The following is a 23743-nucleotide window of genomic DNA, read 5'->3' on the forward strand; positions in this document are numbered from 1 at the left end:
TTCGGAGAAGAAATCGTGGCAGGATACCGTCGCAAAGTATTTACAGACAAATTTGGGTTCTCTGAAGGTAGATGACCCATACAGTATCAAGAACTCAGAAGCCGTGGTCAAGTACCTGATGGATGACAACCCGGGACAGTGCCATTTCTTCAGCATCGATGTAGAGGACCTCTATTATTCGATGCCGCACAATAAGTTGATGAGGGCCGTCCATTCATGCATTACTGGTGACAATGATGAAAAGGTGTTTATTGAAAGGTGTGGTGTGTTCATTGAGACCTTCCTAGAAATTCTGCCATTTTATTTGAAGTCTACTGTAATTGGGTTTGGTGACCGTTTTTTCGTGCAGCGCGCAGGGGTGTGCATTGGGTCTAGGGTAGCTCCCGCTCTTAGTAGTATGTTCTTAGGCAGTGTTAACAAGAAGGTATTTCTGAATTCAGCTGGCCTGTTTCGGAAGGCTTTTCGTTACGTTGACGACTACTTATTCATTCTGGACAACTGTGACAGCTCCGTACGCAGGATAATAGACATAGTAAAATTGTTTAAGGATAGTGGTATGGGCCTCAAGTTCACGCACGAGGTTCCAAATGAAGGAGAGTTGCAGTTCCTAGACCTTCGATTGATTAAAAACCCGGACCATGTTTGCTGGAGTTACCGTCCGCGTTCCGCGAAAAGCCTGTTAAATTATGCGTCAGCACACTCGAAGCTCATCAAGGATGGGATCACGGTCTCGTGTTTAAAGTCGGCTGCATCAAAGTCCTGTCACCATCGCATCAAGGAAAGCATCGAGTATCAGGTGGAAAGACTGAGTGATAGTGGTTATCCAGGTCAAGTGATCGGCAGAGCCAGCGAGAAAGTTATTCGCTGGGTGAAAGGCCAGGGAAAGAACGACACAAAAGAAGAGCACAGCAAACCCGTTGTAGTACCGTACGTTCATCGCCTTTCACACGGGATTAAGAAAGTTGCCAGCAGGTATGGAATCCCTGTCATGTTTTCGGCTCCCAAAAAACTTTCAACGTTATGCCCTGCGATTGCAGCTAGGGTGGAGCAGAGTGCAAAGAAAAGAAAAGGAGGATGTGCTGTCAAACATTTATCACCATACGTCGCTTGCAAAGTGGGCACAGTGTACAAATTCCCTTTGTCGTGTGGAAAGGTGTATATAGGCCAGAGTGGTCGATGTTTGAATGTGCGGCTGATGGAGCATGCTGGAGCTTTGGAAAGAGGTGACACTTCAAATAGTATGGTTATCCATTGTTGTGACTGCAGCAAGCGCAAGAAGAAATGTTCTCCCATTTTTTCCAAAACGTGTGTTCTTTTTCGTCACCGAGATCGTGTAACGCGGGAGATTGTTGAAGCCTATCATATCGCGGAAACGGGGCATACATGTGTCAGTGACCCTTCAGTTGGATTGTCTGAAGGAGAGATAAGTTATTTGAAAGAGCGATTGAAATCCGTGTGTTAATCTCTTCCTGTACATCGGTCGGCAAGTGACGTCGGATTACTTTGGGTTGTTTTGGTTTTTGTTGTATATATAGAAGCCTCTGAATAAAATTTCTTGTAGTTGCGAGTAGCGCTGTGTCCCCTCTGTGTCGTCGTTTGTTAGCGCCAGGTTTTTTCATAATGAACGTGTACCAACTAGCTCAACTTTCTGCCCTGTTGCAAGGTCCGTGTGTCAGCATTGTGGAGCTGACATTGACCTGCGAAGTCAAAGCGGCCAGTTTGCAATTGGATGAATGTCTGCGAGGTGCCTCTGTAGAGCTAGATCAATCTAGTTGTGATCAGGAGACGCAAACGGAAGGGTCTAGGCGTAAAAACAGGAAGAGGGCACGGACCAAGAAAAAACGGTTGAAATGCCAAGCCCTAAATCCAGGAGCGCAGACAGGTGCTAACGTTAGCACAGATATAAGTGCGGCAGAAGGGAAAGAAAAGACTTCCCGCATGGAACCTTGTAATTTTGCAGCTAAAGTTACAGGTCAGGCGGCACGCGCAGGTGCATCTAAAGGTGACCGCAGTAACAGAAAGAGAAAAGCGCATCTTGCAAGCAGGACAGGAGCGAGGTTCTTGAAAGGGCATCGGCCAGCGTTAAGACCCAGACAACCCCGACCTGACAGAAAGGCGGTAAAGAAAAAGGCAAAGTGGCAGGAAAGATCAGAGGGCGCTAGATTGCGGTACACCCGGCGCATGCGAGCTCAGGGGTCGAGCAATAGAGACCACGCATGCAGGCGTGTTCGGCGCCCACAATTGACAAGGATGGGTCCTGCACTTTCCGCACTGTATTCGAGGAAGCGCGCAGGGCGAAAGGGTAGGCGGGCTTGCTTGGGGCGAGAACAGAGAGCAGCTTCTCGCTCCGGCCGCTGTCCGTCGCCCGGAATCAGTTATCGGCACTGCATGGGCTACCGGGGCCTACTGAGCGCGTCGAGGGGCTGTGGAGATGACAGTAGCGATCAGGAATGTCTTTTTTCAGTTGCCCTTTGTCACGAGTTGACAGTCGTACAATCAGTCGGAGCGCGACCCCGGCGGGCGCGGCTGAAGGACTAATCCTTTCGACGCGGGGGTGGTGAGCCATGTTTTACACCGCGTAGCAATTCGAAGTAGCTGTTCTTTTTATTCCTCTTTTTGTGTTTGCGTGTAAAAACGGGGAAGGAAATGCTACTTTGTTTTAGGTTAAAAATTTGGATTTGATCAAGTGTTACTGTTTTCTTAACACTTAAATAAAGGTATTTGTGCGATTTGGTTAGAAAGGACGTGTGTCAATTTGAGATGCTATCAAGTGATAAAGGAACTCACAGGAGTGCAGCGACACAGTTCTTGAACAGACGATGAACTCTTTGCGTAGGTAGAACCGCTGAGAGCTAGCAAGTTTTTTTTGCGTTTGAAAATTTCTCACAGGTTAACTTTTATATATTTAGTACGTTCAAACATGTAAGACTTGGTCGAGATACCAAGTGCTTTTCGCTGCATAACGGCAGTGTTGATAATGTCAGGCGAAGGTAAAGAAAGCACGGAAATTTGTGCCGATTTGAGCACTTGTGTTTAGCGGCGCCAGGTTAGCTAGCAGATGTTGGTATTCTAAGATTAAGCGAACGAGGTGAGGCTACAGAATTCTGTGGAGAACAGCTGTAGCAGCTATCTGTACACGTGATGGTGACAAGCGCATGGCTGACTCATTGAGTTTAAGAGAAGTCTCTCGCCAGTACGGCAAGGAGTAAGGATTGCGATGCGCAGTCGCGTCTTTGTGAGTTCAACTCGAACATTTGATTATTAGACTTCAGCGTCAAGCTCCTTTGAAAAGAGCCAGTGGATTAATTTGAGCGTGAGCCAAATTTTAAGCAATCTACTCGGTATCCTGGTGGTATAAGGGGATCAGAGCTTTGAGTGATAAGGAAAAGAGTTTCTAATCAAGAATTTGTAGGCTTTGACACACCACCGCGTATTGTACAACTTGGCAGTCTGTCTTTGGCGACATCAGATGAGACGCGGACGCTCTCTTGACCCTAAATTCGGGCAAAATTGAGGTGCTAGTTTGTTTATTCCAGTTTTGCTTCCAAATTTGCCACCCCTCTTCAAGTCGTTTACGGCGAATCGGGCGTTGGCCGCAAATTTGGCAGACATGGAAGCTGTTCTTAGTAGCCCAGATTATTGCTGTCAGCTACAAAATTTTGTGCTTACGTTTACATTGACAATGCAGTGGTATTGCATAACAGCCTGGCGGCTTTCGGGTGAATTTCGTGCACTGCCTGGGGAATGGCGTCATGTTGAGTGGCTGATTTCGACTAATGCCTCCGTTGTCCGAGGTTTAGGACTCTACTCTGTGCTTGCAGTCAAGATGAAGAAGGGCATCCCACGCTACAACTCAAGTCATCTCTCCTCGACCAGTGATTGTGACCACTGGCCGATCGAGATTGTCCTGGCCGCGGGGGAGCTGTTACGTTTGGAGACGCCAACACGCCAAGAATATTCAAGCCACTGGGAATCATCAATCGACCGAGGCTTCAAAGGGCCGTCGATGTGGTTGCAGCGCCACGAGTGCAGGTGGTGGCGTCTACAAGGGTCCTTCCACACCCCCCCCCCCTGCTGTTTACGGGGTGAAACGGCCCTCCGCTGTCTGAGAACGGCTTTGGTGAACCTGTCGTTTGTTCTCAACGCCGGACCCACCCGGGACATGTTTCTCCCGGAGGGGACGACGGGGGAGCCGGCGAGCGGCGGGACTGCAAATGAGCCGTGGCAAATGCGGCCGGGTTTGACTAAGCCAACGTCGCCGGAATCCTCGTGCTTCGAAAACAACTTCGTCTTAGACTGTGCTTTTCCTTATACGTGGAACCTTCTGCAAACTGCAGTGGCAACCTTTCGGTCCCACGCTCCACGTGAAAGCTTCTGCAAACTGCGGTGGAAACCTTTCGTTCCCACGCTACCGCTGTGAAGTGCAGGTGACTGACCTTCGACGCTGCCATGGGACCCCCTTCGGGCTATTCATCACTGAAGCCTGGACAACGCGGACCATAATCTGCCAGAAGTGGCAAGAGTGTGTGGCTGGGGGCGTCCTGGAAGGCGGACCCGGAAGACTGGACACGTGATCTACATCACAGTGATTCAACGCATTTTTAATGAACTAGATTCCCCAACTAGGGACCTGGGAACAGCGGACCCTATTTAAGCACCGATTTGGCGTGAGATCAGCCAGCTCCCGATTCACTCTTTCGAACTTTGTAAAAATGTAAATAAACCCTTTCAGTCTCTTCTTCACCTCGAAGCCCCTCTCATCTCTTCGTCACCCCCACAACAGCAGTCTCCCGATCCGGAACCCGGGGACACCGACCTTGGCGAGAGACGGCACAGGCGAACCAGGGGCCCGCATCTAACACTGTGCACCAACCGCCTGCCATGTGTCTACCGACAGGGCAGCTGCATTCAATATGAGAGTGATGTGGCAGTGTGAGAGTCATATCTGCCGTTATACCCTACGCTGCCCTGTATCGGATGGCCGCTCTTCATTGTGGTGGCTTTGTGGTTTGAAAATACGCCACATGTGCGGGTGACGAGTGGTTCCCAAGCGAATAATGCCGGTTCCTGGGATTTTTTTAATGGCTGTGCTTCCTCTTGAACCGTTGGTCGTCCCTGGTGTAAATGTGTCGATGATGCTAACTCGTATGAAATAAGAACCTCGAGTCCAAGGTGCCTTTGGAAGAAGAAAATTATATCATCATAGTATATTGCCTGATGTCTTCTAACGAATACTTTAAATGGTTACCTGAAGGTATGTCTTCTTTCATAGCATAGAATTTTTGAACGCCCAAAGAAAACCAAAAATGGCTCTTTTCCAATAAGGCCGTTTACTTCCCAGGCTCATCGTTCGCAAACAATTTGTGTTCTGTTTTTCGTTTAGCTCTTTAGAACGTTGTGGAGGGATACCTGCATGGTCATGTGTAAATTTTTCAAAGGTTGGCATCATGTCCGGCAATAAAGCTCAAAAAAAACTTTCGCAAGGATCGGCCGATAGCGGCATCTCGTTCTTGTGCACAAAGGGGAATACTCTTTCCTCTGGGTGTGCACTATTCTGCCTCCTGGTTTTCTTCGCGTACACATTTGAGCAAACTGGTAGCCTCAGATTTGAAGCAATTTCAAGATAGGGAAACAGTCCAGCCAAGGACACTAGGTGCACGTCCAGCTATTCATAATATACAGGTAGAATATTTGTTATAGAACTGAAAGAATTCATAAAAATCAGAGTAGAAAAATTGTTGATTAATTAAAGATGGCTAGCACAAAGAGCGAAATCATTAATATAGTTTATATTCAAGGAAAAAACAAGTTGAATTTCCAGTGAATTTAGAGTTAAATTATATTTGTTTACAAAACATAGAGCAAAAAAGCATACCAATAAAAAATCAAGCATTGAATAATTGAAATACATTAACACGTCTCACGGCTTACTTTTTGTTTATTTGTTGCCTTCTTAGTCAATCGGCATTAAAGCAGGGTGTCGCTTTCACATACACAAAACACGGAATCATGCGCTGATGTGTGAAAACAACGCTTCATTTTGTACAACACTTTTCACATATGGTGGTAAACCATTCCATTCATAACATGGTTAACAGGGTACCTGACATCTCAAAGAACTTCATAACTTTAAAATTTTATTCCTTCTCTACGAAGCATAGGACAGCTGCTTCAGATCGTTTGTCTATGCCCGTTATAGAATCAGTAACATATTTCAGCGTTACATCTTTCTTTCGGTTTTAAGATGTGGCCATTGAAATTCGCTTTCGCTTTCTCACATGCTAAGAGTCTTGTCATATTTTCCGACAATGAAACGGACTACGCAGTCTAAAATCATTTCCCGTTTTCCACATTTTCTTCCCTGTATGGGTTTCAAGAGATTGTGTCTTCGATTTTATTCCCCATCGGCCACGTATGACGTTGTTTCGTTCGATTTGGAATGCGTTATGTATAGTTATTAGGCCTTCACGTAAGGAAAAAATCTGTAATGAGTATAGACTTCAGCAAACGTTCTCACTTTCGCTCAATAGTTACGGTGTTCCACAAGAAGTACGCATCCCCACAGTGGAGACACATTCCAGGACATGGAAGCCTCCACGCAGCCAGAACAAACGGCCTACCAGCGTTGCTATCTCACTAAATGCTAAATGGAGTCTAACTCAAGGTTCTGAGTTACTGCCTCTTTCAGTTCAACAAAGCCGTTTTCTGCAAGAGCTGGCTGTAGTAATTCGCGGTTAATGAGCTTTCTTTCGGCATCCTTCCTGGGTACCGCGCAGTAAAACCTGTCCCAAAAGTTTCGCTCGCCCCAGCAGAGGTAATTGGCAGCTCGCATGTAGAGGCGCAGGTCTTTGTCTAGAGAACTAAAGCCAACCTCGTCGACAAGCACAATGATCAATCTGTTGACGTTGTCCTCCAGGGCTTTCTGATGCGCCATACGGAACTCCCAACGGCACCACTCGCTTGCCACGAAGTTCCTGCAGCAGTGCGAACACATCAGCAACATTCGCCGTGAAACATTTTGTTTACACCTCTTAAGATAGAAAGAGCGGCATCCCTGAAAACCATCTCCTCAACCTCATTTTTTTTCCCACGTTTCAGGTGCATAATAATACACAAACTGAGAATAAAACACTATGATGTATTCAGTTGTACTGTCCCCGGCCAAACGCGAGAGATAAAAAATTAGTATTTATCCGTAGATTTCGCCTTGTATTTATTCCTAGCACGCGGGTTACATTTTAGAGCTCGCGTTATCCCCATATTCGAAGGGTGAGTCTAGTGACCTTTGCTTGGCGAAATATTCTGTGCATCCTTCACTTAGGTCAATCAAAATGAACTCAGCTTAGTTCTAAACAACATGCCCTACCCTCGGGTGATATTTTCAGCTATGTCATGCTTCGGCTTATTCTCCCTAACGACGGAAGTGGAGAGGTTCCAAAACGCTGTTATGCCTGAGCGCATGCAGAGGTCAGAAGAACTCCGTTTAGGGGAGGGCCAGCCATGACGAATTTGTTTTTGTACTGTAGAAAAGGATTAGCTTTTGATGGATCTGTTCAGTTAGCTTTCAAGAAGCGCCCAAGCCTAAAGTCCTAAACAAATCAAAAGTGGCCAGATCTATTTGGCTTCAAAGATTTGGCATAGGCTTAGCGTCACACCGAAGTAGACGATGGCACATTGCTATTCAGCAACCGAATGCCGCTGCGCCCGTTGCTTTTCAACATGCAAATTTTACAGAATCAAAGAAAAGACAAAACTTGTCCATACCTCTAAGTCAACAGCGCAACAATACATTCTGTTTAAAGGTTTTCTTCGCCCACAGCTTTTCGGTTACATCAGGCAGGGACCCAGAAGTCATTCCGATTGAGCAAGGGTCGTGCAGTCCCCTGAGCGCGTGAAAGGAAACTTGTTTACGGGGTGAGGAGTAGCACTGTCCTCCTGGAGCAGGCGACAGCATCGTGGATGATATCCTGCAGCAAGAAGCCGCCTTTGAAGTTCCGCTCATAGGTGCAGTAGGATAAGGCGGCGGCCTCTAGTCCCGGTATCAGCTGCTCAAGGACCCAGCTTGCATCTTTGCTGCTGAATGAGAGAAACACGTCGAACAACTTTTCTGCATCCAGGTCCCCGTCCGAGATGCAGTGCGCCCAGCTGCAGACACCTTGCATGCTCATCCAGGCCTTCTGGCGGCGCTCACCATAAAAGTACGCCGCTGAGGGAATGAGGATGACTACCAGCACCACTGTGTACGACAAAGAAGGGTGGTGAATCATAGTATCGCATTTCTGGCGCAAGAGCTAGTTACAAAGTTCACACAAGGACAAAGATTACAAATGCGTCACCGCTCGACATGCACTGAAGGCGCACAGCAGGTATGTCATGTAAATTGGAGATGATAGAGGGCACAGCTGGCTTTCCGTTAAGGTGATAATTGCCCTCATTGACACATGAACGTTGAAGCTTTCTTTGCATGTGAGGAGTCTGGAATCTCGAGTCTGTAATATATATATATATATATATATATATATATATATATATATATATATATATATATATATATATATATATATATATATATATATATATATATATATATATATATATATATATATATATATATATATATATATATATATATATATATATATATATATATATATATATATATATATATATATATATATATATATATATATATATAAACAGGCAAGCGACGGACTAAACAAGTGTACGATGACGAAGGAGACCAGGTAATCGCCAAATAAACATAATTTAGAATGATATGTTATGTCATTTGGAAGTTTTCGTTGTGCCTGATCCCTCCATATTCTCCTTGGATAGGCTTACCACGTTGTCGTGGGCGCCTAGCCACTGCTTGAATGCATAATCATCACATTCACACTGGAAAGGATTGCCGGACAGCCACAAGGAAGTCAGGTTGCGATCCAACACCAGGGCATGTGGAAGTTTATTTATGGTGTTGCCCCTAAGATCGAGGGATTGCACTTTGCTGGGAAGGGCATCCGCACTGAGTCTTGAAATGAGATTATTTCGTAAAGACAGCACTTCCCCATGTGGAGCGACGTTTTTGAAAGAGGCATCGATATTTTCCAGGTGCTTGTCGCGCATACCCAACTCAGTCGTGTTTTCCGGTAAAGCTTGGGGCAACCGGTTCAGCTCCGCCGACGAGAAGTTCACGACGATGACACGGTTTCCCCGTCCATCTTCACGGCAGGTGCAGATGCAGCCCGCTTCACAGTCATCCTGCCACTTGGTCAGGCTCTCCTCTGTCAAATTGTAAAGCGAGTTTCCTTTCATCCAGGTTGGGCCCTTACACATCGGTTTCCGCGTTAAGCGCACTTCACTGTCGTGTCGTACAAGCCAGGCCAATCTGCAGTCACAAAGCAAAGGGTTGTCTGCAACCGGGAAATAATTGAAATATTACACTTTATTCATTTTGATAGCAATCAAAGGCGTTAGTTTAGGCGTTATGAAGTGAAATATTTTATTTTAATAATGGCTCCAAAGTGTTCCTTAAGAGCTTCCTCGGCGGTTTGTTCTCTAAGAAATAAAGGCCAGTGCAAAAGTGAAAATAAACTCGTTTTTCTGGTATAAAAAAAAGACGTTGCATGTCATTGCGTCTGGCATCGAGAAAATATCTTCAGAAGAATCTAAAAAGAGTATCGGCTGCCACGCAAACGAAGTCGCAAAAATATTACGCATTCACCACAGTGTATATTCGCACATGCTCCTCAACTCTACCACGACAGAAGCAACGTATGACATATCTTTGCCCATCATACAAGAGCGGCGGATGAAGTTCGCAACTCTGCATCTTTCGCTTACGGAACAAACATTTTACGTAATAATTGTCTTACTAGGGTGGAGTTTCACGTCTTCAGGTGCGGTCGTAACTACTTTTTTTGCAGACTAAATTAAAAACCTGGAATTTAATAAAGCCAACATGATAGCATATATTATAACATTAAACTTCCTTTATCAACTTCACGCTACCTGCAGTGACAATATATTTTGCTATAAAAGGCAAAAGCGTGCATCCACAAGGCAGTGACTGCTAGGTGCAAAAAGCTTTGGGGTGCTAGTACTTCTCAGGATAGAAAAAAATCTTTGTAAGCAGATTTCTACCGCCGTTTATCACCTGGTCAGTTATATTCATGAAGCTTATCCCTAACCAATTATATAAAGTAAACAAAACGCTTTTGCAAATTCTTTTACCGGAACCATCCTATTTGCATGCCTCACCGAGCCTAGAGTTGATATTTTTTTCTATCACCACTATCATATGACTTTAGTATCATATGAGACAGTGTTCACGATCACTCGTGCATTAGCAGAGTACTACTACGGTACTTCAAAGGTTTTTATTTGTAATAAAGCCTGCCTGCAACTTTGAAATTAGGCACAAATCGCCGCTAGGTGCTCCGCGCCTAAGCCGGAAACAACGAAGAGACGCCGGCCCCGCCGAGCTATGACAAACGCTGCGGCAATAAAAGGGGTTTGTACGAATTTCTGAGTGTTTCTCATGCTTTTACAGGGCGAATAAAGATAAGCCGCATGTATAATGAACATCTTTTTTGTGCCTAAAGTAGAAACGAATACTTCTAGGGTTAGATTGCGAGTGAGAGCACCTTTTATAAGCGGCACTTTGCCATGGCGCTTGATGATATTTCTTCTCCCTTGATTAACGCGCAGTTTTTGCTAGAGTGCAGCTGGCAGGTAGATTTTGTGTCGTCAGCAAAAGCACTCGAGAGCCCTGCAAGGCGGCAGAGACGACTCTAAACATTCCGAAGGAAATGTGTGTCACGGTTTCTTTGCTTGGCGCACTTGCAGCAGTATTTGAACGGGAAAAGTTGCAGAAGTTGTGCGCTTAGATAGACATGAGCAGGAGTTTAGCTTCTAGGAGAAAGGTACCATAAAAATGAACATCCAGCATAACAACAGTAGAGACGACTACGCACGGAAGAAATAGGATAGAGTGGGGAAGCATGAAAAAAATTTGGCAACTGTTGTCTCACTTTTACTTTCACAAGTATAAACAAAACAGTGTCGGCAAACTGTTCCACTCCCACTTGGCATCCCGCTCACCCAATGTGAAAGACCTGCTGAAGGGGGACACATTAAAGTGTGGAGATAATCAAAACATTAAAGTGTTTCAATTTGTGACACCACTAGGGCAGAATTAGAGTGTCTGCGGGGGACAATGACGCTCGCTTCCAAATTCAAAGCCGTGCTCATCTTTGCAATGAAGGCACATCACGTTGGCTCTCCGGACATCTAGGCAATCCTTCCTATCATGTACAAATGAAAAACACTATACCTAGACCAAACACGGCACAGTTTTTCTCTAAGACTCATAACACTATAAGCCGTACAATACATCGAAGGAGTATGGCAGTACCAAAGCTGTCCTCACCAAGAATCCTGGTTCCACGATATTTGTTATTCTGCTGGCTTTTTCGCAATTTTCAAATATTAGGGTTCTAGTTCTCGCCTTTTCACTCAGCCCTCTTACATGGACTTGTGATTCCGCTAGATTCAGAGCGAGTGAAGGCAAGGTTCTGAATGTGACTGAATTGTACAAACCAAACAGAGCTCGCTCCTCTGAAAAAAGGTTTTCTGCAAGTAGCTGTTTTTCGTGCGGAAAACTGCAACGTCTAATATGGCAAGACTTTTTACGCCGTCCTGCATTTCATATTCTTCCACTTTCGTGCACTTTCATAGGTGACTTTATGAGCACCGAAATGCTAGACTACAACTCCGCTGCTTGCGTGTCTCCAGAGCGTTCTTCATGCCTTCTCCGCGATAATGGGCATTCAGTATTTTACGTTCGCATGTTCCGACTGTCCAAGGGGGCGGTAAGGTAAGAATGCAGCTTGAGTGCAAGCCGCAATCACATTACCATTCATTAATCTCCTCCTTAAGCGAGAACGCGGTGTTTCATTTCACCTGTTGCCTGCTGCTAAAATAGTTCTTGGTTAAGAGCCCGAGGTAAAAATAGTACTTAAAATTTTGCACAAGACAACGTCAATTCCAGCAGCAATATCTAAACACTGAGGTTAATCAAGAAATCCAGGTGTACGAGCGCAACAGTTCTCAATCTAATGGCGTAGATATTTCCTAGCCTTTTCGGCTGCATTCCCTTTCATCAAGGCTCACTTTGGAAATAGAACAGTTTGCGTTGAATGCTAAGGCAAAAAGTGACAGCAAGTTACAGAGAGAAGATCAAATGGAAATAACAGCAAGCAATCGGTATGAAAACATATTGAGCGAAATATAAAGCAAGAGATACATTTATTCAGGCTAAATTGCGTATTACGTAATATGACTTTCCAGCCTATCGCGGAATTGTGTTCTATCTACGCCTGTGCCTATGTTTACTGGGAGGGAGATTTAGAAAACTATTGCTTGGGCTAAGAATAAGTTGTTCATTGCGAGGGTGCGAGTTGGAATGCGTGTCAAAGAACGGCTGTGATATAAATGGGAAGATCTTCTTAGATGTGTTTTTAGAGGTGCGTGTCTGCACAGCAAGATGAAATAAAAAACATCACGAAGGCACACACGACATATGAAGCGGTGTGATGCTAGGGATGAGAGTTCATTTTTTTACTAACTGGAACTGAATTGTTTTAAATAAGTCGAGGCGATAAATCGTGCACCGTGGTTTTGTATGCCTTCAATGTAGGCGGCGAGGTACGCTTATTATAGATTCCAGATGACTGAGGAGTATTCAAACTTTTGTTTCATGAACGTTAAATTTGACAGCTTTCTTTTTCATTTCTAGAGACAAGTTGTTTAAATGGCGTCCCATATAGCGCAGGGTGCGCGAGGTTTCAAAGCAGATCGTTTCGATGTGTGTTACCGGTGATATCGGTGCTATGATATTTTGTGGAAGCCAGGGGCAGAGTTCCGATAGTAGGTAGTGTTAGTCGGAGTTCGAAGGCGAGAATATGTCATAACCTTGCGCTTGTAGGACTTTAATGTTCCACACCAAAGTTCTTTGATTATTGTGCACTATACGACGCAATTGTCAGCAAGCAATTTTAATTGAGATTTGATGCTATACTGCAGGTCATTAATGCAAATTAGGAGGAATAAAGGAGAAAGACAAATTTATAATGACGTAAGAAAATGTGATAGCTTAAGGTCCAAGATCACGTTTGGGGCAGCTATCATGCGTGTAGGAAAAGAGTTCCGGCGCAGCAAATGAATCCGATTTCCTGCAAGGCCGAGACCTCTCAGGTGCACAGTACCTGTGACGGCACCTGCCACGCTGTTGATGTTGTCTCCTATCAGAGAGATGTAGGCGAGGAATGTGTTTCGTCCAAATTCATCCCTTTCTAAGTGCTGTATTTCATTGAAGGCAGCATCGAAATATTTCATATTTACGACGTTTCTCATAGAGCCGTTAAGATAAAGCAATCGGTTGTTTCGTAAACGCAGACTTTTAAAAGTTACAAGCCCCCGGAACGCATTCCTACCAACCCACTTGATGTTGTTTACGCTGAAGTTCAACTCCAGGAGTTCTGTGTTCTCGTTGAAGTTATCATTGGGAACGTAGTGTTAGCTTTCTTAAAGCTTTGAGATATTTAAACACTCCTGTGATGTCAGTTATGCGATTAGAAGGTAATTTCAGTTCCTTGATTTGGCGTGTGGTCCTGAACGTCTCTTTCAAGGTAGTCATCTGATTTGACTTCATGCTAAGGAATTCTAAGCTTGATTCAGGGCTAAAAACTGACGTGTTTACGTTACTTATCTTGTTTTTGCTGAGATCCAGATTACGCAGTCTTTTTAATGACTTGAAAGCTGTTGGCTCTATGTCGCTTATTTGGTTGTCACACAAGCGTATCATTTCAATAGCGGATTTCGATGGCACGAACTCAGGTATGACGCCAATCTAGTTGTGAGAAAGGTTGATTTCTTTGAGGTTTGGCATCCTCGATTTCACAAGTTCACTGATGTCCACTATAAATTGTGCTCTAGATTGATTTTCTGAAAAACGTTTAAAGAAATCATCAAGAGCAGCACACCACTGAAATCAACTTCGCCACATCGAAAAAAAATACACTAATACTCATCCAAACGAAGTTAATCTTAGGGGACTTCATTTATATCTGTGTACGTTTGTTGGAAATACACAGTCTATTCACTTTATCTGGTCCTGGTGGTTGTTTTATTTTGTGCTTTATATGTAAAATTTCTCGTATATAAAACGTTTACACTACTTATTTTCCAGAAAAAACGGTTACTAAAAGAAACTTTTCGCTGATTTTACTCCGGTTAAAACGTATGTAATCTCTAGCTACCTCCTGCCAGCCCTGGTCACTTAACAAAACTCCTCGCTAGATACCATAGCCCGTAGCATGTGACTTATGTTATGGGCTCTCAGCTGAGCTGTACTATGAATTACATGTATAGGAAATGCACCATCGAGGGAGTGAGACTTCCCTTCTACCTGCTTCAGCCGCCATACAATGAGCCTATTTTGCCACCACCATAAATCGGCAGCAGCCTTCTTTTTCAACCGGCGCACAGGCTCACAGGCTCACAAGCTCACAGGCGCAAAGGCTCGGTCAATGTTTTAAAAGAAGACAACCCACAATGGCGACCCTCACCTGTAGACCCACATGTTCCGCCTGAAAGAGTTTTCCTTCACAATTCCGCACGTACAACTCAATCAAGCTAGACAAGGCGGAAGAAAAAGTTTATATGTCACGGAAAAAAGCGCCAGGTTCAATAAAATGGTATGTTTTCTTCTTCGCGAAACCAAACTTTACACTCTATGAAATTGCAAAACCAATTATTTTGAGGCACTTGGGACATACGATGTTCTTCCACAAAGTTACATCGATGCCTGCACAAGTAAGTTTGAGTCTTTCCTACAGACACAGTCGCTGCGAAATATGAACGTTACACTGAAAACAAAAACATCATGTGACATTCGAGAACAAGAAATGTCCTCTCTCTCTCTCTCTCTCTGTGTGTGTGTGTGTGTGTGTGTGTGTGTGTGTGTGTGTGTGTGTGTGTGTGTGTGTGTGTGTGTGTGTGTGTGTGTGTGTGTGTGTGTGTGTGTGTGTGTGTGTGTGTGTGTGTGTGTGTGTGTGTGTGTGTGTGTGTGTGTGTGTGTGTGTGTGTGTGTGTGTGTGTGTGTGTGTGTGTGTGTGTGTGTGTGTGTGTGTGTGTGTGTGTGTGTGTGTGTGTGTGTGTGTGTGTGTGTGTGTGTGTGTGTGTGTGTGTGTGTGTGTGTGTGTGTGTGTGTGTGTGTGTGTGTGTGTGTGTGTGTGTGTGTGTGTGTGTGTGTGTGTGTGTGTGTGTGTGTGTGTGTGTGTGTGTGTGTGTGTGTGTGTGTGTGTGTGTGTGTGTGTGTGTGTGTGTGTGTGTGTGTGTGTGTGTGTGTGTGTGTGTGTGTGTGTGTGTGTGTGTGTGTGTGTGTGTGTGTGTGTGTGTGTGTGTGTGTGTGTGTGTGTGTGTGTGTGTGTGTGTGTGTGTGTGTGTGTGTGTGTGTGTGTGTGTGTGTGTGTGTGTGTGTGTGTGTGTGTGTGTGTGTGTGTGTGTGTGTGTGTGTGTGTGTGTGTGTGTGTGTGTGTGTGTGTGTGTGTGTGTGTGTGTGTGTGTGTGTGTGTGTGTGTGTGTGTGTGTGTGTGTGTGTGTGTGTGTGTGTGTGTGTGTGTGTGTGTGTGTGTGTGTGTGTGTGTGTGTGTGTGTGTGTGTGTGTGTGTGTGTGTGTGTGTGTGTGTGTGTGTGTGTGTGTGTGTGTGTGTGTGTGTGTGTGTGTGTGTGTGTGTGTGTGTGTGTGTGTGTGTGTGTGTGTGTGTGTGTGTGTGTGTGTGTGTGTGTGTGTGTGTGTGTGTGTGTGTGTGTGTGTGTGTGTGTGTGTGTGTGTGTGTTCAAAAATCTGAAGCTAATGACAAACTAATCTAAACTTTCAAAGGCTGTACAGGTAAACTGCTCGGCGATGGAATGATTTAGAATGTTCCCATTGCTTTATTGTATGTGCGTTTGTATGCGGCGGTAGTCCCATCCATTCTATGCTCTCCCAACATATCGTATTTTAGGATATTTTTTGAAGAGCACCTATATTTTGAGTATATTTGACTAGTTTCCCTACTTGTGCATTGTCGTAGGCATCAACTGCGAAATATTGATTCTTAATAAGTTTTTCTGCAGTTTTGCTTTCTAGCCATGCTGTGGATAATGGGGAGCGACGAAAGATATTTACACAAGGTAGCTAAATGTTAGCTGCATCCCTCTGGACATAGCCTTTCTTTCTTTCTGACGTGTGTACGTGAAGGTGGGAATATGCTTAACTGATGCGGCAAGCCACTGAAGTGTGATTAATTATCAGGACATATCTTCGACCCGTAGTTCTGAGCAGCAAATTTCGTCCAGGAACTTTTGACCAAATTTTGCCTCCAATATAAAGCCCGTTACACATGCAAGCGAAAATGCCAGCGAATTCTGTCGCAGCGACGGAAAAACCTGTTTCGAACCGTCGCGGCGGCACGGCGGGCCCAAGTGACGGGGTTCCAACAAGTTGGAAATTTTCGCAGCGACAGAGCGACAGCTCCGCCCTCTGACCAATGACTGCACGGCGGAAAAGCCACGTGACAAGAAGAGGATTCGTGCGGGAAAGACGACAATGTTTGTTTCCTACACGTGCTTCCGACACCACGACAACATGTCGCGTGGACTGTTCAATGAGGTGCTGATCATCGAAGTATCCAAGCGCCCACTTCTATGGGATGTTAAAGATAACATCTTCCGCAATAAGTCGACCAAGGAGTCCCTTTGGGAAGAAGTGAGGGACGCAATTCGAGCAATTGACGACACCGGTAAGTGAAAGCACGGTTTGTGGCGAGCTCGAAGATTATCAGCCATATTTTTTCATTGTGCAGCCAACAAAGTTTCCTCGTCACACTGGCAGGATTCTGCAGCGTGTCAAAAACTGTTTTATGTCCCCGCGCATTCCTGTGTACTGCTCGGTGTTTTTTTTTTTCGGTGCGCCGGCTATTGTGCGTAGATGAGCTGTATGAAAATTGTCGGCATCACGCAGCCGTGAGCAAATGTTTTTGGTTCTTAAGACACGCTAGCTGCATCATTTTGTACCCTTCACTTCAATCGTGAAATGCACGACGTGCACGTTTTCATGTTCTCAGCTACGTTTGTAAATGCGGGAGGCGACCTTTCTCAGGCGTGAAGTTAATCCGGGCGCTGAGAGCCTAGTAAAATCGTCTCTTGCGTGTATGTAGAGCGAGCGCTCCGTCCCGCGGTACTGCCCGCTCATCGTAGTCTTGTACGTAGCATTAATCTGCAGCTTCTGAACCGCGCAAAATCATCTCGTGCGTGTCCGCAAAATAAATCATTCATCATTTGTGTGCCTCAGTTCAGTCATGCATACATGCATGCATAATCAGCAAAACTGCCTTTTAGAAGAAAAAAAGAACTCGTGCTTCCATACTGAATCGTGTGTTGTAAACATTTTCTGCAATATTCTTGTGTGCTAACAGATGAGAATTTGTACATGTTTATGTTAAACTTTGGGCCACATGTCTGCCATTGTTTCCTAATTTGCTTGTTTAACATTAAGCTCTATACTGCTCCATATTTCAGTAACAGTTGAGGAGATAATTGCTCGGTGGAAAAATCTAAAAGATACGTACAGGCGAGAAATTAAAGACGAAAAAGATGGGAAGAAGAGTGGGTCAGGAGCCACTGCAAAGACGGCCTGGCCACATTTAAAGCAGATGGAGTTCCTGAGGGACTCCATGGAAACGAGACGGTAAGCAATGACTGATACTAATGATGAATTGAGTGTGTAAGTGACAGCAATTAATAGCCTGTACATTCTACTCAGGAGCTTCTGCAACCTCGACGCAGTTAGCCACGTGAAGGTGGCCAGCGCAGCAGCCGAGACGAGCCACGCCAGCTGCAGCCCAGCATCGCCAGGCTCGAAAGAAGTAGAAGCATCGCCAAATGAATTTGAAAGTATGTATAGTGTCCCAGGCCTTCCTGATGAACCAGGACCATCCTGTATGGCAGCAACTTCACCAGAGGTTCTCCCACATAGGGGAAACAAGCGACAGAAGAAAAGGCGGCAGGAAGTGGAGGCTGCTGACAGGGACATTCAGGCCGTGCGAAGTGCAATTGCAGCGCACAGGCCAATGGACGCCTGCAGCCATTTTCTTCTGTCCCTGCGGCCGCAATTGGAGGCAACTCCACCACACACGCTCGTGCATCTTAAGATGGAGTTACTACATATTTGCCATTTGTACAGCCAGGGTGAATACCCTTCTAACCTGGCTGTGCATAAGGAAATAAATGAGCATTAATTTTTGTATGTCTGTTTATTTTTTGCTGCAGTTGTTCTACCACAGAAGCATGCATGTCACACATACATACCAGAATTCAACACAAATATATACAGTAACCAATTTAACTAGAATGTTAATGATAGAGACAGTAGCACACAGCAGTGGGACGTCCCGCCAGTAACAAAAGAGTAAATAAAGCCTTAGGAGCAATGCAAAGGTGAAAAGCAGCTGGTGAGGATCAGGTAACAGCAAACCTGCTGAAAGACGGAGGGGAGATTCTGCTATAAAAAATAGCCACCCTGTATACACAGTGCCATATGACCTCGACCGTACCAGAAGCTTGGAAGAACGCAAATATAATCTTAATTCATAAGAAAGGAGACGCCAAAGACTTGAAAAATTAGACCGATCAGCTTACTGTCCGTTGCCTACAAAGTATTTACTAAGGTAATCGCTAATAGAGTCAGGGCAACCTTAGACTTTAATCAACCAAATGACCAGGTAGGCTTTCATAAAGGATATTCCACAATAGATAACATTCACACTATCAATCAGATGATAGAAAAATGTGCAGAATATAACCAACCACTAAATATAGCCTTCATTGATTAGGAGAAAGCATTTGAATTGAATTAAATTTATTTCTCCAGAACAACTGGAAGGATTTCCAGGCAAAAAGCTGCTTTTGCAGCTTGACTGGGCCCAGAAAATCTTTACATAGCATAGCAGTGGCTTCGACATATCAGCTGATGGAAATGAACATAATAAAGATACAACAAAAGGAGAACAAATATACACACTATCAAATACAAACAATCAGTACACTTAATACGTACAACTGTATGATTAAAACTATAACTTCTAGCCTCATATAGTGCAAAAGAATACGTAATTAAGAAATGCATATGTAATATAATCCCAAAAATGAACTTTACGTTCAGTAATACATATTTTAAACATATGTATATACATGAAAAGCAGAATACACACTTCAAGTTGCATCAAGTTGAGGTTTTCAGTGGAAACCTCAGCAGTCATACAGGCATTGCAGAATCAGGGTGTAGAAGAGCCTTATGTCAAAATACTGGAAGATATATAAACTGCACAGGGACCATAGTCCTCCATAAAGTCGGCAGTAAAAATCCAATAAGGAAGGGCGTCAGGCAGGGAGACATGATCTTGGCAATGCTACTCACCGCCTGTATACAGAAGGTATTCTGAGGCCTGAATTGGGAACAGTTGGGGATAAGAGCTAGTTAATGGAGAATACCTAAATAATCTGCGATTCACTAACAACATTGCCTTTCTGAGTCACTTAGGACGTGAACTGCAAATCATGATTAATGAGTTAGACAGGCAGAGGAGAACGGTGGGTCTAAAAATTAACATGCAGAAAACCAAAGCAATGTTCAACAGTCTAGCAAGAGAACAACAGTTCACAATTGGCAGCGAGGGGCTGGAAGTAGTAAAGGACGTCTACTTCGGGCAGGTAGTGACAGCCGATCCGGATCATGAGAGAGAAGTAACTAGAAGGATAAGAATGGGATGGAGCGCATATGGCAGGTTCTCTCGGATCATGCATAGCAGGTTACCAATATCCCTCAAGAGAAAAGTGCACAACAGCTGTATCTCACTGATACTCACCTACAGGGCAGAAACGTGGAGGGTAAAGAAAAGGGTCCAGCTTAAGTTAAGGACAACACAGCAAGCCACGGAAAGGAAAATGATAGGTGTAACGTTAAAGAGACCGGAAGCGGGCAGAGTGGGTGAGGGAACAAACGTGTCTTAATGACAGCAGAGTCGAAATCAAGATGAAGAAATGGACTTGGGCAGGGCATGTACTGCAAAGGCACGATAACCGCTGGTCCTTAAGGGAAACGAAGCGGATTCCAAGAGACGGCAAGCGTAGCATGGGGCGGCAGGAGGTTAGGTGGGCAGATGAGATTAGGAAGTTTGCAGGCACAGGGTGGGCGCAGCTGGCAAAGGACAGAGTTAATTGGAGAGACATGGGTGTAGTAAGGCTGATGATGACAATCAGCAGTGTATCATCATCATCGCCGCAGCCCAGCTGATGCCCACTGCCATGGCACTGCTTCTTGGCTACTCATAAAATAAGATTTGAACAAATCTCTTGTCTCGGCTGCGGAACGACTGTAGTTGTGCCCTACAGGTGGCTCAAGATTGAGCACGGCTGCGTCTTCTGCTGCTGCCCGCCACTGGCCTGCAGTAACATTGCCATAGGCATCTTCCACGTCGGCATAGTTTTCCGTATATAGATGGCATCCTCCACAAGAAAGTTATGAAGAACGCATGATGCCATGACAACGTAGTCAGCGTTTTCCGGAAGGAGATTAATGACGCGGCGGAAGATCCGGAACCGGGACGCCATAACGCCAAAGGCGTTTTCAACGCACCTTCTGGAAAGAACGAAACATCACTGAGTGCTTTGTTTTTTTGTCAACTGCACAAACACATGAAAAGTATCTGCTTTCATCGCCACCAGGATAGTGATGAAATCCATGCAGTAGATCAGTTTTGTGCCGCAACAAACCTTGCACGGCTGAGCCTGTAATTGAATATTCGTTTATAGTCGTCCGGGCCCCTGCCCGGGTAGGGTCGCAGAAAATCAGGGCGCAGCTGGAACGCCTTGTCTCCAAGAAAAACATGAGGTGCCACTGTTGATGTTCTTGTTAGCAATTTAGGAAGTGGCAGATTCAGGAGGCCACGCTCAAGGCATTTTCCCATCCTTGATGCGCTAAGGGTCCCTCCATCGCTCTGCCTTCCATAAGCCCCAACGTCAACCATGACGAACATGAGATTGCTGTCGGCCACAGCCATCAGTACTATTGAGTACATACCCTGTAATGACAAGAGTTTATATATACAGAAAAATAATGTAATTGAAAAAAGACCATTCAATGTGTACATTACCTTATAGTTGAAATAAAGGCTGCCTGAATGTGATGGGGCCTGAATTTGCACATGTTTGCCATCCACGGCACCAACACAGTGTCGAAAATTACACTTTTCACAAAATCCGGAGGCAACCTTCTCCCAGTCAGCAGTGGTTGGTATCTGCGGTGGCAATGAAGTAGAAACATGAAAACATTTTTAGTCTAAAACTAGTAGCAGCAAAACGACGGTGCGGTGAGAAGCATTCATCCGGTCTTCTCTGCCAATGCGTGCCTTCGGTTTGTGCCCATTTTCCCTGTAGTACAAAACGAGCGCAGCAACATGCACTACTCAGATGTTTTCAGTACTGCAAGAAACTGCTCGTGTAAAATTTCTTTTCCTTTTTGACAGCAGGGAGGAAGGCATGTAAGCTGCAGTAGTCATTAAATATACTATTCATTTTAAACGGTAGCAACACATAGGTCACAAGGTCCCAGTAAGCACAGCAGGCTTCGCCTGAAAGATTTCATCGTTTTATGGGGGTTTAATGTCCCAAAGCGCCTCGGGCTATGAGGGACGCTGCAACGGTGGACGCCGGAAATTTCGACCGCCTGGGGTTCCTTACCATGCACTGACATCGCACAGAACACGGGCCTCTAGAATTTTCCCTCTATCGAGATTCCCTTCCCGAGAGGACTTCCCAAAGCAGCTTGCGGGTGTCGCAGATGATGCCGTTCGCAGTGAAGATGCCCACGCGGAACGCCATGGCAACATCCTGGATCTGCATTCCCGGTGCCAAGTACCTATAAGGAATCGCAAAAAAACAATATCCGTTTGCATGCAATGGTCAGGTAGTCATCAATGAAACGCGTTTATAGTACCTCAATGTCATGGCAAGCCTTGCTCGTGATGGTATCGGCTCCCGTATAACGTACTGCTTTGTGAGAGGCCCCTCAACAAGGGCGTGAAGTTCCTCGAACTTGCTTGGGGACATCTTATAGTACTTGTGGAAGTACTCACTGTCTCCGCTCATGAGGAGTGGCATCTGTACAGAAAACTTTGCAGTTTAAGGCACCAGTATCAGGCAAACTACAACGTGCAACTCACCGCGGTGTAGTACTCAGATTCTTGCTTGCGGTTCTCCCAGACAGGCCGCACCCACCAGCGCCGCGGCATTGAGAGCTCCAGCAACGCCTTCTTTTTTCTTAACAGACAGTATTCCTCTAGCAAGAGGAGATGGGTGTACAACGACTCAAATGTTTCGCATACATCCATTTCGGACGACTCCACGTCTGCTCCGCCGTCTGCCCCTCCGATTGCACGAGCGTCCATGTTTCCAAATGACCAATATTTCGCAACGGCGCCGGTTACACCGCGCGTACGGACTTAAACAATGATGTTATTACCATCAAGATAAGAAGTACTAGATATATAAAAAAGAAGAGTTCTTTATTTCTTAACAAAATTTGAGTAATCGTGGCAAAAAAATGCATAACCATTGTCCATGTTGATGTTTGCAAACCACCGAAATCAACCGCGAGCTCGTATTCTTTGCCAGCAACACTGACATTCGCAGCGGCAGTAAACGCTGTGTAGCGACGCATGTGAAACGGAACCCTGCGAAAAGCATCGCTGCGCCGTGCCGCTGGTCGCTGAGTTCGCTCAATCGCTTGCATGTGAACCGCCCTTAACGCGTCACAGTATTCATTTGCCACGGGAGAAGTCAAAGCTGAAGAGCCAGCTGCTTCGAAAGAGTCCCAGCTATTCCGAGTTTGCAATGTGTATATTGTGGTTTGTGGTTTAGATTGGTTTAGCGTCCCAAAGTGGCTCAGGCGATGAGGGACGCCGTAGTGGAGGACTGCGGAAATTTCGACCACCTGGGGTTCCTTAACGTGCACTGACGTCACAAAGCGCACGGGCCTCTAGAATTTCGCCTCCATTGAAATGCGACCGCCGCGGCCGGGATTGAGGCCTCCTCTTTCGGGTAAGCAGCCGAGCGCTGTAACCACAGAGCCACCGCGGCGGTGCTCTCGTTGTGACCAAACGAATGGGCTCAAATACCGAGAAACTGTCGTGCAGTACGTGCGGATAACGTTTTGAATGTGGGCATGTGATTCTAAATAACTTGTAATGGACTGGGCACTACTTTTAACTATTTACTATTTTTGTATGTACACTGACCAGCATGCGAGAGCATTGACTGCGATTTGTCTGGCATGCTTGCAAATAATTCCACATTAGCCCGCCACCTTCCTAGACGTGGATGCCCTCTTAGGCAGAGTTTTAAAAAAACTGATTTTTAGAAGTTAGGAATAGTTACGGGCATACAGCACTCCAACATATTGGTGGCGCGTGTCCAATACAACTAGAGGGTATCTTTCGAACAAACAGGTTTTGAACAAGCTCTAGAGTTTTTAAATCTCCACAAAAGCTCGTGAGTGCGTATATATTGTTTTATGCTCTGTTTTGTAAGTAGGCATGTTGAATTTGCAAGTTCCCTGAGTTTTTTTTTATTATTATTCAGTGCA

The 23743-nt window shown here is 45.1% G+C and overlaps 1 protein-coding gene across 1 annotated transcript; it reads left to right on the top strand.

The window, feature by feature from the left end:
- Positions 1–16690: 16690 nt before the first annotated feature.
- Positions 16691–17795, top strand: LOC144134170 (uncharacterized). The gene is made up of 2 exons (XM_077667133.1): positions 16691–16844; positions 17623–17795. The coding sequence occupies exons 1-2, from the start codon at positions 16691–16693 to the stop codon at positions 17793–17795; spliced, it is 327 nt and encodes a 108-aa protein (XP_077523259.1).
- The last annotated feature ends 5948 nt before the right edge of the window (positions 17796–23743 follow it).

Source organism: Amblyomma americanum, chromosome 5 (genome assembly GCF_052857255.1).
Source record: "Amblyomma americanum isolate KBUSLIRL-KWMA chromosome 5, ASM5285725v1, whole genome shotgun sequence".
Taxonomy (NCBI): domain Eukaryota; kingdom Metazoa; phylum Arthropoda; class Arachnida; order Ixodida; family Ixodidae; genus Amblyomma; species Amblyomma americanum.